Source organism: Anolis sagrei, chromosome X, assembly GCF_037176765.1.
Source record: "Anolis sagrei isolate rAnoSag1 chromosome X, rAnoSag1.mat, whole genome shotgun sequence".
In the NCBI taxonomy this organism is placed as follows: domain Eukaryota; kingdom Metazoa; phylum Chordata; class Lepidosauria; order Squamata; family Dactyloidae; genus Anolis; species Anolis sagrei.
The window spans coordinates 51,048,566-51,070,556 of record NC_090034.1 but is presented as its reverse complement, the minus strand read 5'-3'; the positions used below and the strand labels follow the sequence as shown (position 1 = coordinate 51,070,556).

Sequence of the window (21,991 nt, the reverse complement as noted above, 5' to 3'; positions counted from 1 at the left end):
CTACCAGCCACCACTGACACCTAAGCTTCAAGTGTCAACGCTGAGTCCAGGAGGACCCCTAGACTGCAGACCTGTGTGCTAAGAGGAATGTAACCCCATCCAGCACAGATTACCACCCTATGTCCCGATCGACCTCGCGACTGACCAGGAGGACCTCTGTCTTGTCTGGATTAAGCCTCAGTTTGTTGGCTCTCATCCACCCCCTCACAGCTATCAGACACTGGTAAAGGATCCGGGGAGCTTCCTTGGAATGGGGTGGAAAGGAGTAGTAGAGTTGTGTGTCATCTATGTAGAGATGACACCCAACTCCAGAACTCCGAATGACCTCACCCAGCAGTTTCATGTAGATGTTGAAGAGCATGGGGGCAAGAATAGAACCTTGCAGGACCCCACAGGTCAATGGCCAGGAACCCAAGCAGGTATCTCCCAGCTTCACCAACTGGGTGCCGTCCTCCAGGAAGAAGTGGAGCCACCGCAGAGCAGTGCCCCTAAGACCCATTCCAGAGAACTGCCCAGAAGGATACCATGGTCAATGGTATTGAAAGCCTCCGAGATATCTAAGAGAACCAGCAGGGACACACTCCCCCATCTATTTCTCTGCGGAGGTCATTCACCAAGGCCATCAAAGCTGTCTCCATTCCGTGGCCAGGCCTAAACCCAGACTGCAAGGGGTCTGGTAATACTCAGTCAAAGTAATACATTGGATAACAACAACAACACATTTTCTTTCTTGTTCACATCTCCCTGAGTCTCCAGACAGGGCACAACAGAGTTAAAACACAATAGATAAAAACATTACCTATTATTAATGTTTATTTTTTTGTTTATTGTTATTGTTAATTGTTAACTTTAAACATTCATAGTTTAAAGTTGACTGGGACTTTAAGCATGTACTTACTTGGTTTCAGAGGCATTTCATGATAACCTAGGTAAAGAACAAAGATACCATTACCACGATAATCAGAGTGGAAGCCTGTTTGCTGGGGGTGATGGGCATTGAAGCATCATAAAGCTGGAAAGGGACCCATAGGCTATGGAGTCTAACCCCTTGCTCAAGGAAGGATATCCAGTTATGAAGTATCTGTCCACACTTTTCAGGAAGATATCTGAAGGAGATCCTAACACTCCTCTAGCCAATCGATTGCATATTCAGAATTAGTTATAACATTTGAAAACCATCTTGTTACCATTGACGTAGAGACTGTATCTTTCCAACTTGTAAGGGCCCATCTGGGTGAAGTTTCTGGTCTGGTTGACAATCTCACGGTAGACATTTACTCGGTCAAAGACAGGCCTGGTGGAATCGTTTCGGTACGAGCAAACATAGTCCGTTCCTGTTGCATCCCCATCATTCAGGCGCCTGGGAAGACAGATAGAAGCCAAAGGGGTTGATAGTTGGCCAAACGATGGGGCCAGATAATAACACTAATACAAAAGAGGAGCTCATCCTAGCATTAAGAACAACTTACCTCAGCATTGTTACCTTGCACCCCAGAAACACTGGTCCAATGCTGCTCCTGTTGAGGTATCTGTCAAGCTTAAGGAGAAAGGATAGTGTGTTGAGTATACAATATTATAGAATATTCACTATGGGGCTTTGGTCTCCATAAATGTTTCTTATATGTAACTTTTGACATTCATTCAGAAAAGTTAATTGACCCTCGGCAACATAGCTAACAGTTGGGAAAATTATGTATGAATCCGTTTTATTTTTGTTCTTTTTTTGTTTCGAATTTCAGATTCCCCCCTTTCTGTTTTTTGGAAAATTCCAGGAGATTAGGAAGGGGGCTGTTTGGAAGCGTAATTCAGAACCCTGAGTTCTGTTTCCAAAAACAGAACAAAAACAGAAAGGAATTCTGTGCCATTTTGCACACCCCTATTACGCAATATAAACTGTAACATTTACTAGCGTCCGCAGCGGCACTTCTGTAGCATTGAAGGTCTTTGAATGAGGGATTCCCATCTCTGGCTTGTACCGCAGGTTGGTGACAGTGAAATTCGTAGTGAAATTCTCAACTGTCCAAGACGGGGTTGGCGAAACGGCTGAAATACAAAGAAAAGACCACGGTTGCACTAATTTGGAGAAGTCAAAATGGTTATCAATTGTTTACATGGCATTTCCTAAACTAAAGGAAGCTAACGGTATCTCACATGGCATTTCCTAAACTTTTCAAGTCATCCATACAGACATGACCTGTGTCTGGGTTTTCTGCTGTTCCAGAGACTAGGACACAATTGAGCCATGGATTCAAACTACAGGAAAAGAGACCTAACCTAAACATTAGGAAGAACTGCAGGAAAAGAGACCTAACTTAAACATTAGAAAGAACTATGGAAAAAGAGACCTAACTTAAACATTAGGGAGAACTTCCCAATGAAAAGAGCCTTCGATTCCTCCTTCTTTAGAGGTTGTTGGAGGAACACTTTAGTGGTGTATTCCTACCTCCAACCCAAGATGATCCTCCAACTAGATCAGTGGTTCCCAACCTGTGGTCCATAGACCACTAGTGGTCCGCAAGAACTAAAATATGGTCCGCAGACTCACAATTACTACACATTTGTAATGGGTGTGACTGGTCTTGCGAAATCCTCTTATAGTGCCAAGGCAACGGGGATGTCGGGAAGGGAGAGGCTGACTCCCCACAAAAGGTTACTTCTACCATATCAGCTCTAGATTATTAAATATGGTTTTCTGTGGGGGGGGGGGGTTGTCGTGTCAGGAGCGACTTGAGAAACTGCAAGTCGCTTCTGGTGTGAGAGAATTGGCCGTCTGCAAGGACGTTGCCCAGGGGACGCCCGAACTAGATAATCCTTGGAATCTAATCCAATTCTGTGAGTCTATGATACTTATCAATGCTTGCCTGCCCATTTCATTTTGTGTAGTGATCCCTAATCAATCATTATTTGCAAATAACTTACTTGGTTCTGGAGGACCTTCATGATAACCTAAGAAGGGAGAAGAAAGTATCATCAGTCAACAAAATTGCCGATCAAATACAGCACAGACAATGCTCTAAAACAATTTGCCTACCATTAACGTAAAGACTGTATTCTTTCAGTTTGTAGGGCCCCATCATGGTGAAACCTTTGGTCTTATTCACTATTTCGCGGTATGTTTTCACCCGGTCAAAAACAGGCGTTGCGGAGTCGTTTCGGTAAGTGCAAATAGAGTCAATCCAAGTTTCTTCCCCATTTTTCACTGGTCTGGGGGGGGGGGGGGGGAGAGAGAGAAAATAAACTTGAGGGTAAGACTTGTGAGTCAACAACTCCCTGGGAAAAGACGAAGATGCGCGAGACATACCAGGTGAATCAGATATTAGAAGACCACTTACTTCAGAGCTGTTATTTTGCAACTCAAAAATGCCTGGCCAATGCTGCTATCACGGAGTATTCGGCCCATCTGACAAAAGAAAACGAGAACGATATTTGAATACATCAAAGAAGGACTCTCTAGGCAGTTAGCCGATGTAATTCTTCTGAATTCTGCACCATCTCCCAAGCAGAAATGGAACCAGACTCACCAAAGTAGTGACCGCCCTTTCAGTTGCATTGAATGTGTTTGAATTGGGAGTCCCCATCCCTTCCCGGAACTGGAGGTTGGTGATGGTCAAGTTCACGGAGAACTCTTCCACGGCTGGAGTTGGCGTTGTAGTTAGAGAGGGTAAAACAGCTGGAATAGGATGAGATTTGAGAAACAGAGATTTGGTCCTGTGTATCCTAGTCCAAACAGTATATTCTGCTAGTTCTCAAGACTTTTGCACCATGGTCTCTAAATTAAAAGGTGTCTCCATGCGACTTACTTGTTTGAGGAGGAATCTCATAGTAACCTGTGAAAAGGAAAGAGGTGGACATTAGCGAGTTTCAGGCTGAAAATGAAGAAGGCTAGCCTTTGGTGTTAGTACAACACCAGTAATTATTTTTTAGGTCATTCTATGAGCAATAATTTAGGAAATTCCTTAATGGGTAATTTAGTCCTGCCCTGATGCATGAGATAATAGTGGCATCATCAACATAGGGAAATAAGGGGATTTTCCTTGTTCCAAGCTTGGGTCCAATAAGGTTTCTTCCAGATCATTGATGAATATATTAAACAAGGTAGGGGCAAGGATGCAGTCTTGTCTGACTCCTCTGAATGTGGCTATTTCTCCAGAAAGTTATCCCAGGCTGCTACATCTGATCTGTAGCTTACTGTCACTATAAGGCCTATGAGGTCTTCATAAGGTATAGAAGTCTTATATCGTTCAAGGTCTTGTCCATTTAATACAACACCCGACAAGTCAACCAACCTATTTCTTAATCCTCATAATCTCTCCAAATGGTTCCAAATCCCAAAATTACCATCAACACAAAGGCTATATCTCTTCAGGTCGTAGCGTCCCAACTTGGTGAAACCATCGGTCTGATTGACAAGTTGCTGGTACACTGTCACTCGATCAAAGGTGGGAGCACCGGAATTGTTTCTGTAAGTGCAGACGGCATCCAGCCCCGTTGCGTTCCCGTTTCTCACCGATCTGCAATGAGAAAGGGCCATTCAGAACCCAGAGAAATTACTCCTGTCTGTGTGGCGGTTGTGGATACGTTTAAAGAAAGCTCACCTTAGCTTTGTGATGTTGCATCCCATATACACCGGTCCGACCATGGTTTGGAGGAGCTCTCTGTCAAGCTGATGAAGGAAAGTTACATTGAGGACATCAAATCAAATGGACTCTTAGAATCCTAGAGTTGAATGAGGGCCATCTGGTCCTACCCCATTCTGCCACTAAAAAAAGACACAATCCAAGCCCTCCCGACAGATAGCCATGCAGCCAAACCTTATCCCAAGAATTCACAGTGTTCTCACCAGACGGAGAAGTTCGCTTGCTGTGGAATTAAACACTTCAGAATTTGGAGTTCCCATTTCTGTCTCATACTTAAGGCTGGTTACGGTAAAATTCATGGTAAAGTGGGCAATGACTGGAGCTGGTGTGGAAAAAACACCTGGAACAGAATGAGGGGACATCGTTCATACATCGAATCTGATGTGGTGCATTTGCCATCCTTGCTGTTAACAACATCGTTTAGTATCGTAAAGTTTACAGTGGATTTTGATACTAGAAGAAGCAATATTCCCAAACCATGTTGCAGGACATTTAGACCTCCTTGGACATAATAGTATGAGATTTATAGGTGGTAATCCTGGAACAAAACTCAATAAACAAACTCCAGGACTTCTGTGCTAAAAATTAATCATATTTGCCCTCTTGTTGTTTGGCCACAATCGGGTACTACTTGATCAGCTTTCATGCATGAAATGTTGAAGACCAATGACAAGCCTGGGAAGCATGATGGGAAGGAATGGTCGGACTTAGCCTTCGGTTTTCGTAACAAGATAGTTAGTTTCCCTATGTCACGGCCATGATGACATTGCTCTGGATGGTGCCCAAAATGGTCAAAGTCAGCAATAATGTCTCCAATCCTTAGTTGTAAATCCATGACATGATGAACTAGTGATTACAGTGTAGAACAACGATCCTGGAGACTAGGATCTGAATCCCCATTTAGATATGGAAACATATTAGCAAACCTTGGACAAGTCACATCTTCTCAGAAGAAGGTTGGTTCGTCATTCATGGACTTAACAACAAACCCCCTTTCTGAACCAATCTTGCCTAGAAAGCTCTATGGTAGGGTTGTCACAAGATCAGAAAGGACTTGAAGACACATAACAAGAACAATGAGGAGTGATAGATCTCCAAAGCATCCTATTATCAACTACTCTCCTCAAGTCTTGCAAACTCAGGGAAGATGTGGCTTCCTTGACAGGCTCCATCTTCTTTTTCTCCTATTGCCTTACACCTTCCCAAGCAGTCATCTCCTCAGTCTAATGCACCATCTCGTTTCCTGATAACCCAACTCATAGTGTCAATCTTTTCATCCCCCCCCCCAAAAAAAGGGGGGGGGAGATAGGAAATGCCCATAATCTTGCCAATCTCTCACTTGTCAACATGGTGGAGGAAGCTGTTGCCTCTTTTCTGGTGACTGTTGGTGTGGCTTTGGTGGTCATTCCGGGAGGCACAACGGGGGGAAGAATGAACTTGGTGGATGAACCTATGGAATAAAAAGTGAGAGGATAATACCCTTATCTTATCTATTTTCTCTCCTAAAGTCCAAGTAGAATGTACTTACTTAGTGTTGTTACAGGCAATGTTGTTGTCTGTGGAGTTGTGGCATTCTTACCATCCACTGGCTGATCTATTGGTCTTTTCGTAAATGCGTGGATTATAGACTCATTGACTGGAGAAGCAAAATAGGAAAATATTAATGGTTGGGTTAATAAAAAAACATGGTGTGATGGGAAGCATAAGCTATTGTACCTTCAGACTAGGCGTCTAACATATATATGAAACATAAATGAATGTTGTGTTTAGACTCGGATTCCAAGATTATGTCCCTATATGGAAATACAGGGATGCCAAAGTTTGAATTTATTCAATATACTAAACCCTTCTGAATCCAAGCATTTCAGATAAGGGATACACAACTTGTACGTACAACCCATTATTATAGTACCTTTGGTAGATATGGAGGTGATCGCCTCTGTTGGAGTTGACATGATGAAGGTTGTAGTCACAGAACGTGAAGATGTCATGCTGGTCCCAGCTGACGATGTTGTGGGTTCTGGTGATGTGATGGTGGTGGTCTCAGGAGGAGAGGTTGTGGGTTCCAGTGATGTGACCATGGTGGTCTTAGGAGAACTTGTGGGTTCCAGTGATGTGATAATGATGGTGGTCTCAGGAGGAGAAGTTCTGGGTTCCAGGGAAGTGACCTTGATGGTGGTCTCAGGAGAAGTTGTGGGTTCCAGGGAAGTGACCATGGTGGTCTCAGGAGGAGAAGTTGTGGGTTCTAGTGATGTGACCATGGTGGTCTCAGGAGAAGTTGTGGGTTCAAGTGATGTGACTATGGTGGTCTCAGGAGAAGTTGTGGGTTCCAGTGATGTAACTATGGTGGTCTCAGGAGGAGTTGTGGGTTGTAGTGATGTGACCATGGTGGTCTCAGGAGGAGAAGTTGTGGGTTCTAGTGATGTGACCATGGTGGTCTCAAGAGGAGACGTTGTGGGTTCTAGTGTTGTGACTATGGTGGTCTCAGGAAGAGAAGTTGTGGTTTCTAGTGATGTGACCATGGTGGTGTCAGGAGGAGAAGTTGTGGGTTCTATGGAAGTGACAATGGTGGTCTCAAGAGGAGACGTTGAGGGTTCTAGTGAGGTGACCATGGTGGTCTCAGGAGGAGATGTTGTGGGTTCTAGCGAGGTGACCATGGTGGTCTCAGGAGGAGAAGTTGTGGGTTCTAGTGATGGGACAATGGTGGTCTCAGAAGGAGAGGTGGTAGGTTCTAGTGATGTGATTATGGTGGTCTCAGGAGAAGTTGTTGGTTCCAGGGAAGTGACCATGGTGGTCTCAGGAGGAGAAGTTGTGGGTTCTAGTGATGTGACCATGGTGGTCTCAGGAGAAGTTGTGGGTTCAAGTGATGTGACTATGGTGGTCTCAGGAGAAGTTGTGGGTTCCAGTGATGTAACTATGGTGGTCTCAGGAGGAGTTGTGGGTTGTAGTGATGTGACCATGGTGGTCTCAGGAGGAGAAGTTGTGGGTTCTAGTGATGTGACTATGGTGGTCTCAAGAGGAGACGTTGTGGGTTCTAGTGTTGTGACTATGGTGGTCTCAGGAAGAGAAGTTGTGGTTTCTAGTGATGTGACCATGGTGGTGTCAGGAGGAGAAGTTGTGGGTTCTATGGAAGTGACAATGGTGGTCTCAAGAGGAGACGTTGAGGGTTCTAGTGAGGTGACCATGGTGGTCTCAGGAGGAGATGTTGTGGGTTCTAGTGAGGTGATCATGGTGGTCTCAGGAGGAGAAGTTGTGGGTTCTAGTGATGTGACAATGGTGGTCTCAGAAGGAGAGGTGGTAGGTTCTAGTGATGTGATTATGGTGGTCTCAGGAGGAGAAGTTGTTGGTTCCAGGGAAGTGACCATGGTGGTCTCAGGAGGAGAAGTTGTGGGTTCTAGTGATGTGACCATGGTGGTCTCAAGAGGAGACGTTGTGGGTTCTAGTGTTGTGACTACGGTGGTCTCAGGAGGAGAAGTTGTTGGTTCCAGGGAAGTGACCATGGTGGTCTCAGGAGGAGAAGATGTGGGTTCTAGTGATGTGATCATGGTAGTCACAGGAGGTGAAGTTGTGGGTTCTAGGGAAGTGATCATGGTGGTCTCAGGAGGAGAAGTTGTGGGTTCTAGTGAGGTGACTACGGTGGTCTCAGGAGGGGAAGTTGTGAGTTCTAGTGATGTGGCCATGGTGGTGTCAGGAGAAGACGTTGTGGGTTCTAGTGATGTGATGATTGTGGTTTCAGGTGGAGAAGTTCTGGGTTCGAGGGAAGTGACCATGGTGGTCTCAGGAGGAGAAGATGTGAGTTCTAGTGATGTGATCATGGTGGTGACAGGAGGTAAAGTTGTGGTTTCTAGGGAAGTGATCATGGTGATCTCAGGAGGAGAAGTTGTGGGTTCCAGTGAGGTGACCATAGTGGTTTCAGGAGAAGTTGTGGGTTCTAGTGAGGTGACCATGGTGGTCTCAGGAGGAGAAGTTGTGGGTTCTAGTGATGTAAGCATGGTGGTTTCAGGGGAAGAGGTCGTAGGTTCCAAGGAAGTGACCACAGTGGTCTCGGGAGGAGATGTGGTTTCCAGGGAAGTGACCATGGTGGTCTCAGGAGGAGAAGGTGTGGTTTCCAGGGAAGTGACCATGGTGGTCTCAGGAGGAGAAGTTGTGGGCTGTACTGATGTAACCATGGTTGTCCCAGGAGGAGAAGTAATGGGTTCCAGGGAAGTCAACATGGTGGTCTCGGGAGAAGTTGTGGGTTCTAGTGATGTAAGCATGGTGGTTTCAGGGGAAGAGGTTGTAGGTTCTAATGATGTAACCATGGTGGTCCCAAGAGGAGAAGTCATGGGTTCAAGAGAAGTGACCATTGTGGTCCCAGGAGAAGTTGTGGGTTCCAGGGAAGTCAACATGGTAGTTTCAGGAGGAGATGTTGTGGTTTCTGGTGATGTGACTATGGTGGTCCCAGGAGGTGAGGTTGTGGGTTCCAGAGAAGTCAACATGGTAGTTTCAGGAGATGTGGTTGTGGGTTCCAGGGAAGTGACCATGGTAGTTTCTGGAGGAGATGTGGTTTCTATTGATGTTACCAAGGTGGTCTCAGGAGAAGTTGTGGGTTCCAGGGAAATGACCACTGGGGTCTCAGGTGGAGAAGTTGTGGGTTGTAGTGATGTGACCATGGTAGTTTCTGGAGGTGTTGTGGGTTCCAGGGAAGTCACAATGGTTGTCTCTGAAGGAGAAGTTGTGGATTCCAAGGAGGTCAACATGGTGGTTTTGGGACGAGACGTTATGGGTTCTAGTGACGAAGCCATTGTGGTCTCAGGAGGAAGTGTTGTGGGTTCTAGTGAAGAGAACATGGTGGTTTCTGGAGGAGAAGTTATGGGTTCCAGGGAAATCACTTTGGTGGTTTCAGGAGAAGTTTTTGGTCCTAGTGAAGTCATCATGGTAGATAAAGTAGAAGCAGTTACATCATCTGTTGGGGACACAGAGCTCCCTGTTGTCACAGATATAGCCTCTGTGGAGAAAGTAGAACCAGTTGTAACACCTGGTGAAGACATGGAGCTCCCGGTTGTGGATGTCATTGGCCCTATAGACAAAGTAGAAGCAGTTGTAACATCTGGCAGAGACATGGAGCTCCCGGTTGTGGACATAGTAGAACCACTTGTAACATCCGGTAAGGACACAGAGGTCTCAGTTGTTACTGATACTGGCTCAGTGGACAAATCGGAAATAGTTGTAATATCTGGTGGAGACACAGAGCTCCCTGTTGTTACAGATATAGCCTCTGTGGAGGAAGTAGAACCACTTGTAACATCTGGTGGAGACACAGAGGTCTCAGTTGTCACTGATACTGGCTCAGTGGACAAAGCAGAAGTGGTTGTAACATCTGGTGGAGACACAAAGGTCTTTATTGTTACAGATATTGCCTCTGTGGACAAAGTGGTAGGTATTGTAATGTCTGGTGGAGACACAGAGCTTGCCGTTCCCGCTGACATTGTCGCTATGGACAAAGTAGACCCAGGTGTAACATTTGATGGAGACTTGGAGCTCCCGGTTGTTTCTGTGGACAAGGTAGAACCAGGTGTAAGATCAGATGGAGATACATATCTCCCAGTAGTGGCTGATATTGCCTCTGTGAACAAAGTAGAAGCTGTAGTTATAGCTGTTGGAGACACAGAGCTCCCACTTGTGGATGACATTGCTTCTGTGGACAAAGCAGAAACAGTTGTAACATCTGGTGAAGACATAGAGGTCCCTGTTATCATGGATATTGCCTCTGCGGACATAGTAGTAGCTGTTGTAATGTCTGGTGGCGACACAGAGCTCCCTGCTGTCACAGATATAGCCTCTGTGGAGAAAGTAGAACCAGTTGTAACATCTGGTGAAGACATGGTGCTTCCGGTTGTGGGTGACTTTGCTTCTGTGGACAAAGTAAAAGCAGTTGTAACATCTGGTGGAGATATAGAGGTCCCAGTTGTCATGGACATTGCCTCCGTGGACAAAGTAGTCACAGAGCTCCCGCTTGTGGATGACATTGTCTCTGTAGACAAAGTAGAACCAGTTGTAACTTCTGGTGAAGACATGGAGCTCCCGGTTGTGGGTGACATTGCTTCCGTAGACAAAATAAAAGCAGTTGTAACATCTGGCGGAGACACAGAGGTTACAGTTGTCATGGACAAAGTAGTAGCTGTTGTAATTTCTGGTGTAGACACAGCGCTTCCAGTTGTGGCTGATATTGCTACTGTAGACAAAGTAGAACTGGTTGATGGAGACACAGAGGTCCCAGTCTGGGCTGATATTGTTTCTGTGGACAAAGTAGAACTGGTTGATGGAGACACAGAGGTCCCAGTTTGGGCTGATATTGTTTCTGTGGACAAAGTAGAACTAGTTGATGGAGACACAGAGGTCCCAGTCTGGGCTGATATTGTTTCTGTGGACAAAGTAGAACTGGTTGATGGAGACACAGAGGTCCCAGTTTGGGCTGATATTGCTACTGTAGACAAAGTAGAACTGGTTGATGGAGACACAGAGATCCCAGTTTGGGCTGATATTGCTACTGTGGACAAAGTAGAACTGGTTGATGGAGACACAGAGGTCCCAGTTTGGGGTGATATTGTTTCTGTGGACAAAGTAGAACTAGTTGAAACATCTGGCAGAGATACAGAACCCGCACTGGTTATTGATGTTGCTCCCATAGTAGAAGTTGTAATATCAGGTGAATACGCAGAGCTCCGTGTTGTCACTGATCTTGCCTCCGTGGATGGAGGGTACGAGGGAGATGTCGCATTCTCTTTTCTGGTTAATGCGGAGTCTGTCCCTGTTGTCGGGACTGTAGTTGCCACACTAGTTGCCACTTGGAAAAAAGAAAAGATCAGGTTACTTTTCAAGCAGCATACAACCAAAAAACAATAATATTGAGAAAAATAGAAAGTAAGAATCGTCAAATAGAATGAATAAGACCCCTGGATCTCTATATTTGATTCAGCCCACTTCTTTCCAGATAAAAGGATGGACCTCTGCATCCGGTTCCCATCTTGGCATTTCACGGAAAAATGCCAAGTCCTTCTGCTTCCTCCTTGCACCCCACTAATCCCTTTCATTGTGTTTGGCTCCACCCTCATAACCGGAAGGCAAGGGTGATTACCCCAAGAGGAAATATCACTTTCCTTGCGTCATAACATCACAACGTGGCAATGCCAGACAAAAGGGATTCATAATAGCAGAACACCCTGCAAAGGAATCTCGTTCACTGGATGTTCTCAAACAGAGGCTGGATGGCCTTCTGTCGGGAGAGCTTGGATGGTGACTTCCTGGTTGGACTGGATGACCTTTGGGGAGCTGAAACCACACTGTACTTGGTCTCTCATGGAAGAGTGGATCGCTACGAGATCTTGAGAAGGAAAAGTACTTTGCTGAAAATGGGACCACGTCGCGTCTGGTTCTCGCCAAGCGACCCATCACACAACCCAAAATTTTGCTATTTTCTCTTTGTGAAAGCATAAACAAGGCTGTACAAAGAAAGAAGGTGCCAACCAAAACAATGTCAAGGAAGGAACCGACTCTTTCTTCCGCCTCTCGTTTGCTTCAAATCAATCACACTCCTTTCTTCCTGAGACGTTTCCTTCTAAAGAACGGCTCATTCTTTGCTAGAATGGCACTGCGGTTGGGCTATGGAGACCGGGTTTCAAATCTCAGGTTCGTCACGAGTCACAATCTCCCAGCCTCAGATGGAGAAAACTGCCACAACAGAGTGAGGATTCGAACCCTGGTCCCCAGAGTGGTAGCTCAACACCCAAACCTGACCGACATTATCAGTATATTGGCTCCCAGTTTATAGATTTAATCTTGGAAATGTTCCTAGGCAGAAGCGACAATGCTTTGATCAAGTTCCAGCAGGAGTATACCATCGAGTGACGTTTGAGGACCTAGAAAATGCCTAGGAAGAACACCTGTAGCATTTTTATAGGTAGTGTATTTATTTATTTACTCCATTTATATAACGCTTTTCTCAGCCCTCGGGTGACTCAAAGCAGTTTACAGTAGCAAAAATTTCAATGCTTAAACATCACAAAACAATTAAAACAATTAAAAACCATGGCATCAATATACAATCATTGCAAAGCCAATACTACATAACTCATAACGTCGCTTAGTTAAAATCAAGATCCAAACTCATCATCCAGTCGTTCCATGTTCCAACATTTGTTACACTACCATTTCAAATGCCTGCTCAAACAAGCAGGTCTTAACCTTCCTATGAAATGCTAATAAAGAAGGGACTGATCTAATGTCTCTGGGAAGGGCGTTCCATAGCCGAGGGGCCACCACTGAGAAGGCCCTGTTTCGTCGCTGCCAAACATATTCGTGACGCAGGCGGAATCGAGAGCAGGGCCTCCCCAGATGATCTTAATGTCCTAGCTGGTCCATAGGAGGAGATACGTTCGGACAGGTAAGTTCAGTGTCAGGCATGTAGCCGGGAGGGGGGGGCGCCTTGAGGGGCTTCAGCCCCCTCCCCAAATTCTCATGGTGGTCCGCGAGAAGGCCTTACTGGTGCATTATTTAAACTGTTATGTTTATTCATATCATGATCTGATCACCATACTCAATATATCCCATGTGCATGGGGGTACTGGGGTAACAATACAAAAGGTTTGCTAGGGTAGACCCTCTTTCACTCAGACTCCCCCCCCCCCCCTCGAATCAAAATACTGGCTATGGGCCTGTTCAGTGTGAGTCTATGCTCAGCATCCAATAGAAAAAACATACTATAAAAATCACCCTGGAGGACCTAGAAAATGCAGAGGGGACAGATTTCTTTGGCCATAGGAAGCATTGTAGCCACTGGACAGGGTTGTATTGGATAAGCTCATCTTTCCTTTTTCTCTTGGGAGTATTAATTAGATTGTATTGAAATTAATAAAGAGAGAGGGGGGCAGACTGTGGAAAGTATCAAGGTACCTCCCTTTTAACCTCTGTTGGGAAAATCCTGGCAAGGATCCTTGCAAATTCCCTTGCCTTCTACCCATCTCAGAAGACACCCTCCCAGAATTCCAGAACGGCTTCCGCCTTTCCAGAGGTACAGTGGACATAATTTTCACTACACGACAGCTCCAAGAAAAAAGCAGGGAACAAAATCAACCTCATTCATTGACCTTGCAAAGGCATTCGACACAGTGAATTGCAGTGCTCTCTGGACCATCCTCCAAAAAATCCCAGACAAATTTGTGAACATCCTGCGGCTCCTCCATGATGACATGATGGCAACAGTCTTGGACAGCAGTGGCTCCCAAAGTGCCCCATTTAAGGTGGAATCAGGTGTCAAACAGGGATGTGTTTTTGCCCCAACCTTATTTTCCATCTTCATCGCTATGATGCTTCACCTTGTTGATGGGAAGCTTCCCACCGGAGTGGAAATCATCTATCGGACAGATGGCCAGCTATTTAACCTCAGCAGACTGAAAGCCAAAGCCAAGGTCACAACAACAGTCTGGCTTGAGTCTGGAACATGGTACGGAAACAGCTTTGGTTGCCTTAGTGGATGATCTATGCAGGGAACTGGACAGAGGAAGTGTGTCCCTGTTGGTTCTCTCTGACCTCTCAGCGGCCTTCGAAACTGTAGACCATGGTATCCTTCTGGGATGCCTCCCAGGAATGGGGTTTGGAGAGACTGTTCTGCAGTGGCTCCAGTCCTTCCTGAAGGGCCGCTCCCAGAAGGTGTTGTTGGGGGACACCTGCTTGGCCCCATAGCCTTTGTCCTGTGGGGTCCCGCAGGGCTCAATATTGTCCCCCATGTTGTTTAACATCTAAATGAAGCTGCTGGGAGAGATCATTGTAGTTTTGGAGTTGGATGCCATCTGTACACAGATGACATCCAACTCTACTACTCCTTTCCACCTGCTGCTGAAAGAGGCTGTTCAGGTCCCGAACTGGTGCCTGACACTGTGACGGTCTGGGTGAGGGTGAGCAAATTGAAATTGAATCAAGACAAGGCAGAGATAGTCCTAGTCAGTCGGAAGGCCCAACTAGGTATAGAGTTACAGCCTGTGTTGGAGGGGGTTACACTCCCCCTGAAGACACAGGTTCACAGCTTGGGAGTCCTCCTGGATTCATCGCTGAGCCTGAAACCCCAGGTTTCAATGGTGGCCAGGGAGCTTTTGCACAATTAAAACTTATGCGCCAGCTATGCCTGTACCTTGAGAAGCCAGACTTGGCCACGGTGGTTCACACTCTTGTTACATCTTGAATAGATTACTATAACATGTTCTACGTGGGGTTGCCTTTGAAGACTATTTGGAAGCTTCAAGTATACAATGGGCAACAACCAGATAGCTAACTGGAGTGGCGTACAGGGAGCATACAACTCCCGTTACGTCAGCTACCGAGCAATGGAGCCCCCGGTGGCGCAGTGGGTTAAAGCCCTGTGCCGGCAGGACTGAAGACCGACAGGCAGCAGGTTCGAATCCAGGGAGAGGTGGATGAGCTCCCTCTATCAGCTCCAGCTCCTCATGCGGGGACATGAGAGAAGACTCCCACAAAGACGATAAAACATCAATTCATCCAAGTGTCCCCTGGGCAACGTCCTTGCAGATGGCCAATTCTCTCACACCAGAAGCGACTTGCAGTTTCTCAAGTCACTCCTGACACACACACACACAAAAAAGCTACCGAGCACAATTCAATTTAGCCTATAAAGCCCTGAACGTTTCTGGACCAGTTTAGCTGTCCGAACACATATCTCCCTATGAACCAGGATGGATGTTAAGATCTTCTGGGGAAGCCCTGCTCTTGGTCCCACCTCCTTTGCAGGTGCTACTGGTGGGGACGAGAGACAGGGCCTTCTCAGTGCTGGTCCCTCGGCTGTGAAACTCCTTTCCTAGTGATGTGAGATAAGACCAGTGGCGGCCCTAGGTAATTTTCAATGGTAAGCAAACAGTATTTGCCCCCCCCCCCCCACCAATCACTGATATATATTTTCTGTTCGTCGTGGGAGTTCTGTGTGCCATATTTGGTTCAATTCCATCATTGGTGGAGTTCAGAATGCTCTTTGATTGTAGGTGAACTATACATCCCAGTAACTACAACTCGCATATGTCAAGGTCTATTTTCCCCCAAGAGTGCCTCAAGAGCGCCCCTGGGCAAAATCAACTATACTGCAAATGCTTACTTTGCGTAATGGGTTGAGCCGCCCCTGGATAAGCCTCCTCCCTCTTGGCATTTAGAAAACAACTAAAATCCTGACTTTGGAACTAGACATTCAGAGACTAGTTGCAATGTAATAAATAAACATCTGGGATTCAACGTGACTGTAACTAGAATGGCTCATGGACTCTGATTATGGACTATGTGGTAGTTTTAACTGCTGTTTTAAATCCTGTTTTAATTGTATTTATATGTGATTGTTTTACATTTAATGATTTAATGTTTAATGTATTTATAATCTGTTATGTTTACGTCAATGTGGCATCGAATTGTGCCAAGCTGTACGCTGCTCGGAGTCCTCCCTTGGGGGTGAGATAGGGTGGGATAGAAGTACGGTAAATAAATAAAGAAACAAATGTACCTGTTTCGACGTACATACAAATTCGACTTAAGAACCTATCTTGTGCATAACCTGGGGACTGCCTGTATGTACACAAAGGCATGGATGAAACGGAATGTTCCACCGTCCCTCAACCTCTCGTCTGGATTAACTTGTTTTTATTTCTGCCGTTAAGCAACTTGCCGGAAGAAGCTGCCCTTGCGATCAATAGCACGTCGCTTGTTAAAGGATGACAGTTCGTGTCACGGCGGATTAAAGTCTGACGGGCGCAGGATCCCTTTTTCAACGAGATCCGCCTTGGTTTCGATGACATTTACAAGACAGGCACCTGCTGATATATAAACACAACGAGAGGGAAGTCTCGTTGTGTTCAAATTACCTATTTCCTCCCAAAATCATTATTACAACCCAAGCAGCTCAATCTAAACTTCTAAAGGCATTCCCAGTAAGTGCATTAATTCACCTGCTTTGCTCTTAGCTCTCCGTTAACCGGCATCTATATCGGATAAGTGTCATTTCTGGTTGCTTTAGCGTCACTATTCATACTCCAGCGTAAACTCTGTATTGATTTGATATCCATATTGAAAAATACTCATGAAAAAGGCATATAAAAACTGAGAAGGCGATGTTGGAGACCTTCCCAAATGAGGTGGCAAACAGCCCTGCCCCATTGAAAAGTGTGGGAACGGAAGCAAAATGGCACTTTATTGCTTCTTCATCCATTGTACTGAGACACTCCCTTATTTGAGCTATGCATTGCCGGCCAACTGGAAGATTATTGGGCAGAAATGCCTATCACTGGTATATAATAACCTATAGAGTTGGAAGAGATCTGACCACCTTAATTAGCATTTGCTAATTAATTAATTATTTAATTCGCTAATTAAGATTGATTAATTAATTAATTTGCTAATTAAGGTGGTCAGTTGAAACATTCACACCTAGCTCCAGCAGACAAGAGTCCTTTGTCTCACCCTGGTCATTCCACAGATATATAAACCAATTTTCCTACTTCCAACAGACCTCACTACCTCTGAGGATGCTTGCCATAGATGCAGGCGAAACGTCAGGAGAAAATGCCTCTAGAACATGGCCATATAACCCGGAAAAACCTGCAACAACCCAGTGATTTCGGCCATGAAAGCCTTCGACAATACATTGTTATTATTATTATGTAGTATTTATGTGAGGCAGGTTGCTACAGACAAATGGTGGCTCAAAGACAATCTATTTAAAGGCTCAGCAGACATTTGTCATTGCTTGTCCTGCAAGATGACAGTGTGACTTTATGAGTTTCACAACTGGCTTTAAGTAAAAACTGGATGGCCACCTGTTGAGAGGGATCAAATTGTGCCTCCCTGACTGGCAGAATGGGGTTGGACTGGTTGACCTTTGGAGTCCCCTCCAACTCTAGATTCTTTAGACTCTATAGTCCCATGAGCCTACTAATGTTGATGAGTTTGGATGGCTATCTGTCAAGAGGGATCAGATGGTATCTTCCAGCCTGGTAGAATAGGGTTGGACTAAATGGCCTTTGTGGGTCTCTTAAAACTCTATGAATCACGGAGACTACTTCGTCATGGCATTTTCTTATTATCAGCGGAGACGATTTCTCAGAAGGAACAGGTTTTCATTCAGCCTTTTGTTTGGGTCCCACCCTCCTTGTTCCCCAGCTATTTTTATCTGAGTTTTTTTTTTACTGCTCGCCTTTTTTTTTTTTTTACAAATGGCCCAGGGCGTTGTTTTCTCACCTGTGCAGAAACAACGCAACAGGTGCCTCGGGAGAGCTGGGTTCGAACCCATCAGACAAAGTCACACTCTCTCAGCCCCGGAGGGAGGAAAAACAAGACCGCCCGGTTCTCCGATATCCTTTTCCAGTTCTTGGGTTTCTCAGCCACTCCCCAGCCAGTGGGGCGCGAGAAAGAACAAAAGAAAGCTGCAAATGCTTCACCTGCGGAAAGCGAGACATGGCGAATGAACGCCTGGAATGTGGCTAACTATTGCGAGGTGTGGCAAGTTTATTGGAGATATTATCGGTGTGGCCAGTCTCCCAATCCGGCCATCCCTATCTATTTGAACACCAAACAGACAGACAGTTGACCTACAGACGTCCGACTATATCAATTACAACTTACTTGTCTTACAACTTACTTGGATACATGAACAGGAAGATGATAGATATGCTGATAGACAAACAGATAGATGGATAGATGACAGACAGACAGATCTGGGACATGATAGATAGATAGATAGATAGATAGATAGATAGACCTATGATCGTAAAACTAGATAGAAGATAGATAGATAGATAGATAGATAGATAGATGATAGATAGATAGGGTTGTAATTGTAGAACTAGACAGACAGACAGAGATGGATAGATAGATAGATAGATAGATATAGATAGGCAGACAGACAAAGGTAAATAGATAAAGCTGTAATTGTTGAACAAGACAGAGAGAGAGATAGAGATAGAGATAGAGATGGATGGATGGATGGATGGATGGACCGACCGACCGACCGACTGACCTGTGATCGTAAAACTAGACTGATAGATAGATCTATATAAATAAAAATGTAATGTTCGTTTGTGGGATTAACCGAACTCAAAAAACACTGGGCGAATAGACACCAGATTTGGACAGCATACACCTACTAACCCAAGGAGTGACCATCCCTCAAAAAAAAAATTGATTTTGTCATTTGAGAGTTGTAGTTGCTGAGATTTATAGTTTACTTACAATCAAAGAGCATTCTGAACTCCACCAGTGATGGAATTGAACAAAATGTGGCACACAGGACTCCCATGACCAACAGGAAACACTAGAAGGGTTTGGTGGGCATTGACCTTGAGTTTGGGAGTTGTAGTTCACCTACATTCAGAGAGCACTGTGGACTAAAACAATGATGGATCTGGACCAAACTTGCCACAAATATTCCTTATGCCTAAATATGAACACAGATGGAGTTTGAGGGAAATAGACTTTGACATTTGGGAGTTGTAGGTACTGGGATTTATAGCTGACCTACAATCAAAGAGCATGCTGAACCCCACCAACAACAGAATTGGGGCAAACTTCCCACACAGAACGCCCATTACCAACAGAAAATACTTAAGGCCATCCAGTCCAATTCCCTTCACCAGGGCAAGGAAATGTAAACAAAGCCCTCCTGACAAAGAGCCATTCAGCCATAGATATAGATATAGTATCATAGATTTGAAAATGACCCTTAAAGAAGGACAATGATATGTTCCATGTTCCAGAGTAGGCAAACCAGACACTCTCCACATCATGACAAAGAAACAGCAAGAAATACTGTTTACCCACAAGCATTAAAAAATTACATATATCAGAAACCAACACTTTCTCATTACTTTATTTTCCAGATTACCACACTGGGCCACAGCAACGCTTGGCAGGGGACGGCTAGTAGACAGATAAATGTAAATAAAGCTGCAATTGTTGAACGAGACAGACAGACAGAGATGGATGGATGGATGGACCGACCTATAATTGTAAAACTATAGATAGATAGATAGATAGATAGATAGACAGATAGATAGACAGACAGACAGACAGGCAGACAAAGGTAGATAGATAAAGCTGCAATTGTTCAACAAGATAGACAGATGGAGGTGGATAGATGGATAGACAGATGGACTAATAATCATAAAACTAGATAAATAGATAGATATGACAAATAAAGGTAGATAGATAAAGCTGCATTTGTAGAACTAGACAGACAGACAGAGATGGGCAGATGGATAGACTGACCTGTAATCGTAAAACTAGATAGACAGATAGATAGATAGATAGATAGATAGATAGATAGACAGACAGACAAAAGTAGATAGAGCTGTAATCGTAGAACTAGATAGACAGATAGAGATGGATAGACAGATAGACTGACTGACCTGTAATCGTAAAACTAGATAGACAGACAGACAGATATATAGACAGACAGACAAAGATAGATAAAGCTGTAATCATAGAACTAGACAGACAGATAGAGATGGATAGATAGGCAGACCGACCTGTAATCGTAAAACTAGATAGATAGATAGATAGATAGATAGATAGATAGATAGATAGATAGATAGACAGATAGATCTGTAATTGTAGAACTAGACAGACAGACAGTGATGGATGGATGGACGGACAGATAGATTGACTGACCTGGAAAGTGGTAGATAAATGTAGATAGATAAAGCTATAATTGTAGAACCAGAGAGACAGATAGAGATGTGTAGATGGATAGACAGACAGATCATAAAACTAGATAGATAGTTAGATAGACAGACAGACAAACAAAGGTAGTTAGTTAAAAATATAATTGTTGAATGAGATAGACAGATGGATAGACAGATCAACTGACCTGTAATGGTAAAACTAGAGAGAGAGAGAGAGAGAAAGAAAGGTAGATAGACAGAAAAGTAGATAGATAAAGCTGTAATTGTGGAACAAGACAGACAAAGATGGATAGATAGATCTGTAACTGCAGAACTGGATACATGGATAGACAAATGCAAATAGACAGAGCTGTCATCATAGACTACAGTCCCTGGCTTATAAACACTGACTTATAAATGTATGTAACTGCAAAATTAGATAGGTAGAAAGATGTGTAGTGATATAGATGATAGATAGATAGATAGATAGATAGACAGACAGACAGACAGATAGATAGATAGTGTGTGGGGGGAGATATATAGGGCAGAGATAGCAAAGAAGCATTCAACGATGCATACTCAGAGAAATAGGTAGTGAGGTAGATAGATCATATGAACTACATAGATAGATACATGGATGGATGAACAGATGGTTGGACAGATAGACAGACAGATCTAAAATGGAAGAACTAGATAAATGGATGGAGAGAGAATCCCTATTCAAATATGATGATAGGTATTACAAAAGAATGGACGAGAGATAAAAGTCCTGTACATGTGATATAAATTATACAGAGACAGAAGGATAGATAACTCCTATTCAGACATTTCAAGAGTATAGAGAGGGGACAAACTCTATTCAGATATTATATGAGCATCAATACGTAGCCAGAGAGACAAATGGAATCATATTTAGATATTATTAAATGTCTAAGAGTTCAGGGATCTATCCAAGCTTTCCTGTTGACCTGAAGGATGCAAAACAATATGTCATTCAGGGAGGGAGCATATCCATTTCCGAAACAAAGCATCCAACTGATGGTTTTGCAGTATTCTGGCAAATTCTGATCGGTTGTCCAAAACCCAGACTTAAGAGTGTGACGTGCTAAAAACACAAAATATTCCACTTACCCAAAATGCAACAGACAAATGCAAAGAGGCCCATGTTGTTCCAACTTTGGGAATTTGAACTCCGCTCCACCTTGCCCTTGGATATGATATTTCCTGTCTTGATCGACCAATCTGACCTGACTGATACTCTATCAATCTGCCTCAACCAATCTATTGAGTGATCTATGTTTCTCACTCCATCTCGATTGTCTACAATCCAAACATCTTGCAGCTGATCTGCCTCGTCCATCCACTCTGCCTTTATCAATCCTTCTCTCAAGCGATTATCCTCTCCCAATTGATCGATCAACCTCCTCAATCTAATAATGGTGAAGAAGATGCAGCTTCTTCTTATAAATTGCTCTATTGCCATCCTTCGTTCACGTCTTTGTTCAGGTGCAACCCGACACGGACACACCTTTTTTGTGACATGATCCCTTCCCCGCCCTTGAGTAGAGCATACCTTTTTTTGCAAAAAATAATTAAAAATGTCATTTCTCAAAGGTCAGAACCCCATCTTCTTCACATGAATGGAGTCTGACAAATGCTACACCCTCGGGG

The 21,991-nt window shown here is 44.3% G+C and overlaps 1 protein-coding gene across 1 annotated transcript in view; it reads right to left on the bottom strand.

Annotated features, from left to right (window-relative positions):
* The window catches only part of LOC132781484 (mucin-16-like), a 50,596-nt gene that overhangs the window by 24,761 nt on the left and 3,844 nt on the right, over positions 1-21,991 (bottom strand). The window contains exons 2-17 of the mRNA XM_067460732.1: positions 16,171-16,232; positions 6,550-11,463; positions 6,166-6,273; positions 5,977-6,087; positions 4,841-4,977; positions 4,596-4,663; positions 4,339-4,511; positions 3,801-3,827; positions 3,522-3,670; positions 3,333-3,400; positions 3,032-3,204; positions 2,920-2,946; positions 1,907-2,043; positions 1,470-1,537; positions 1,188-1,360; positions 899-925 (exon numbers count right to left, since the gene is read on the bottom strand). Coding sequence (XP_067316833.1) covers positions 899-925; positions 1,188-1,360; positions 1,470-1,537; positions 1,907-2,043; positions 2,920-2,946; positions 3,032-3,204; positions 3,333-3,400; positions 3,522-3,670; positions 3,801-3,827; positions 4,339-4,511; positions 4,596-4,663; positions 4,841-4,977; positions 5,977-6,087; positions 6,166-6,273; positions 6,550-11,463; positions 16,171-16,232 — 6,422 coding nt within the window. The remainder of the gene's footprint in view (positions 1-898; positions 926-1,187; positions 1,361-1,469; positions 1,538-1,906; positions 2,044-2,919; positions 2,947-3,031; positions 3,205-3,332; positions 3,401-3,521; positions 3,671-3,800; positions 3,828-4,338; positions 4,512-4,595; positions 4,664-4,840; positions 4,978-5,976; positions 6,088-6,165; positions 6,274-6,549; positions 11,464-16,170; positions 16,233-21,991) is intronic.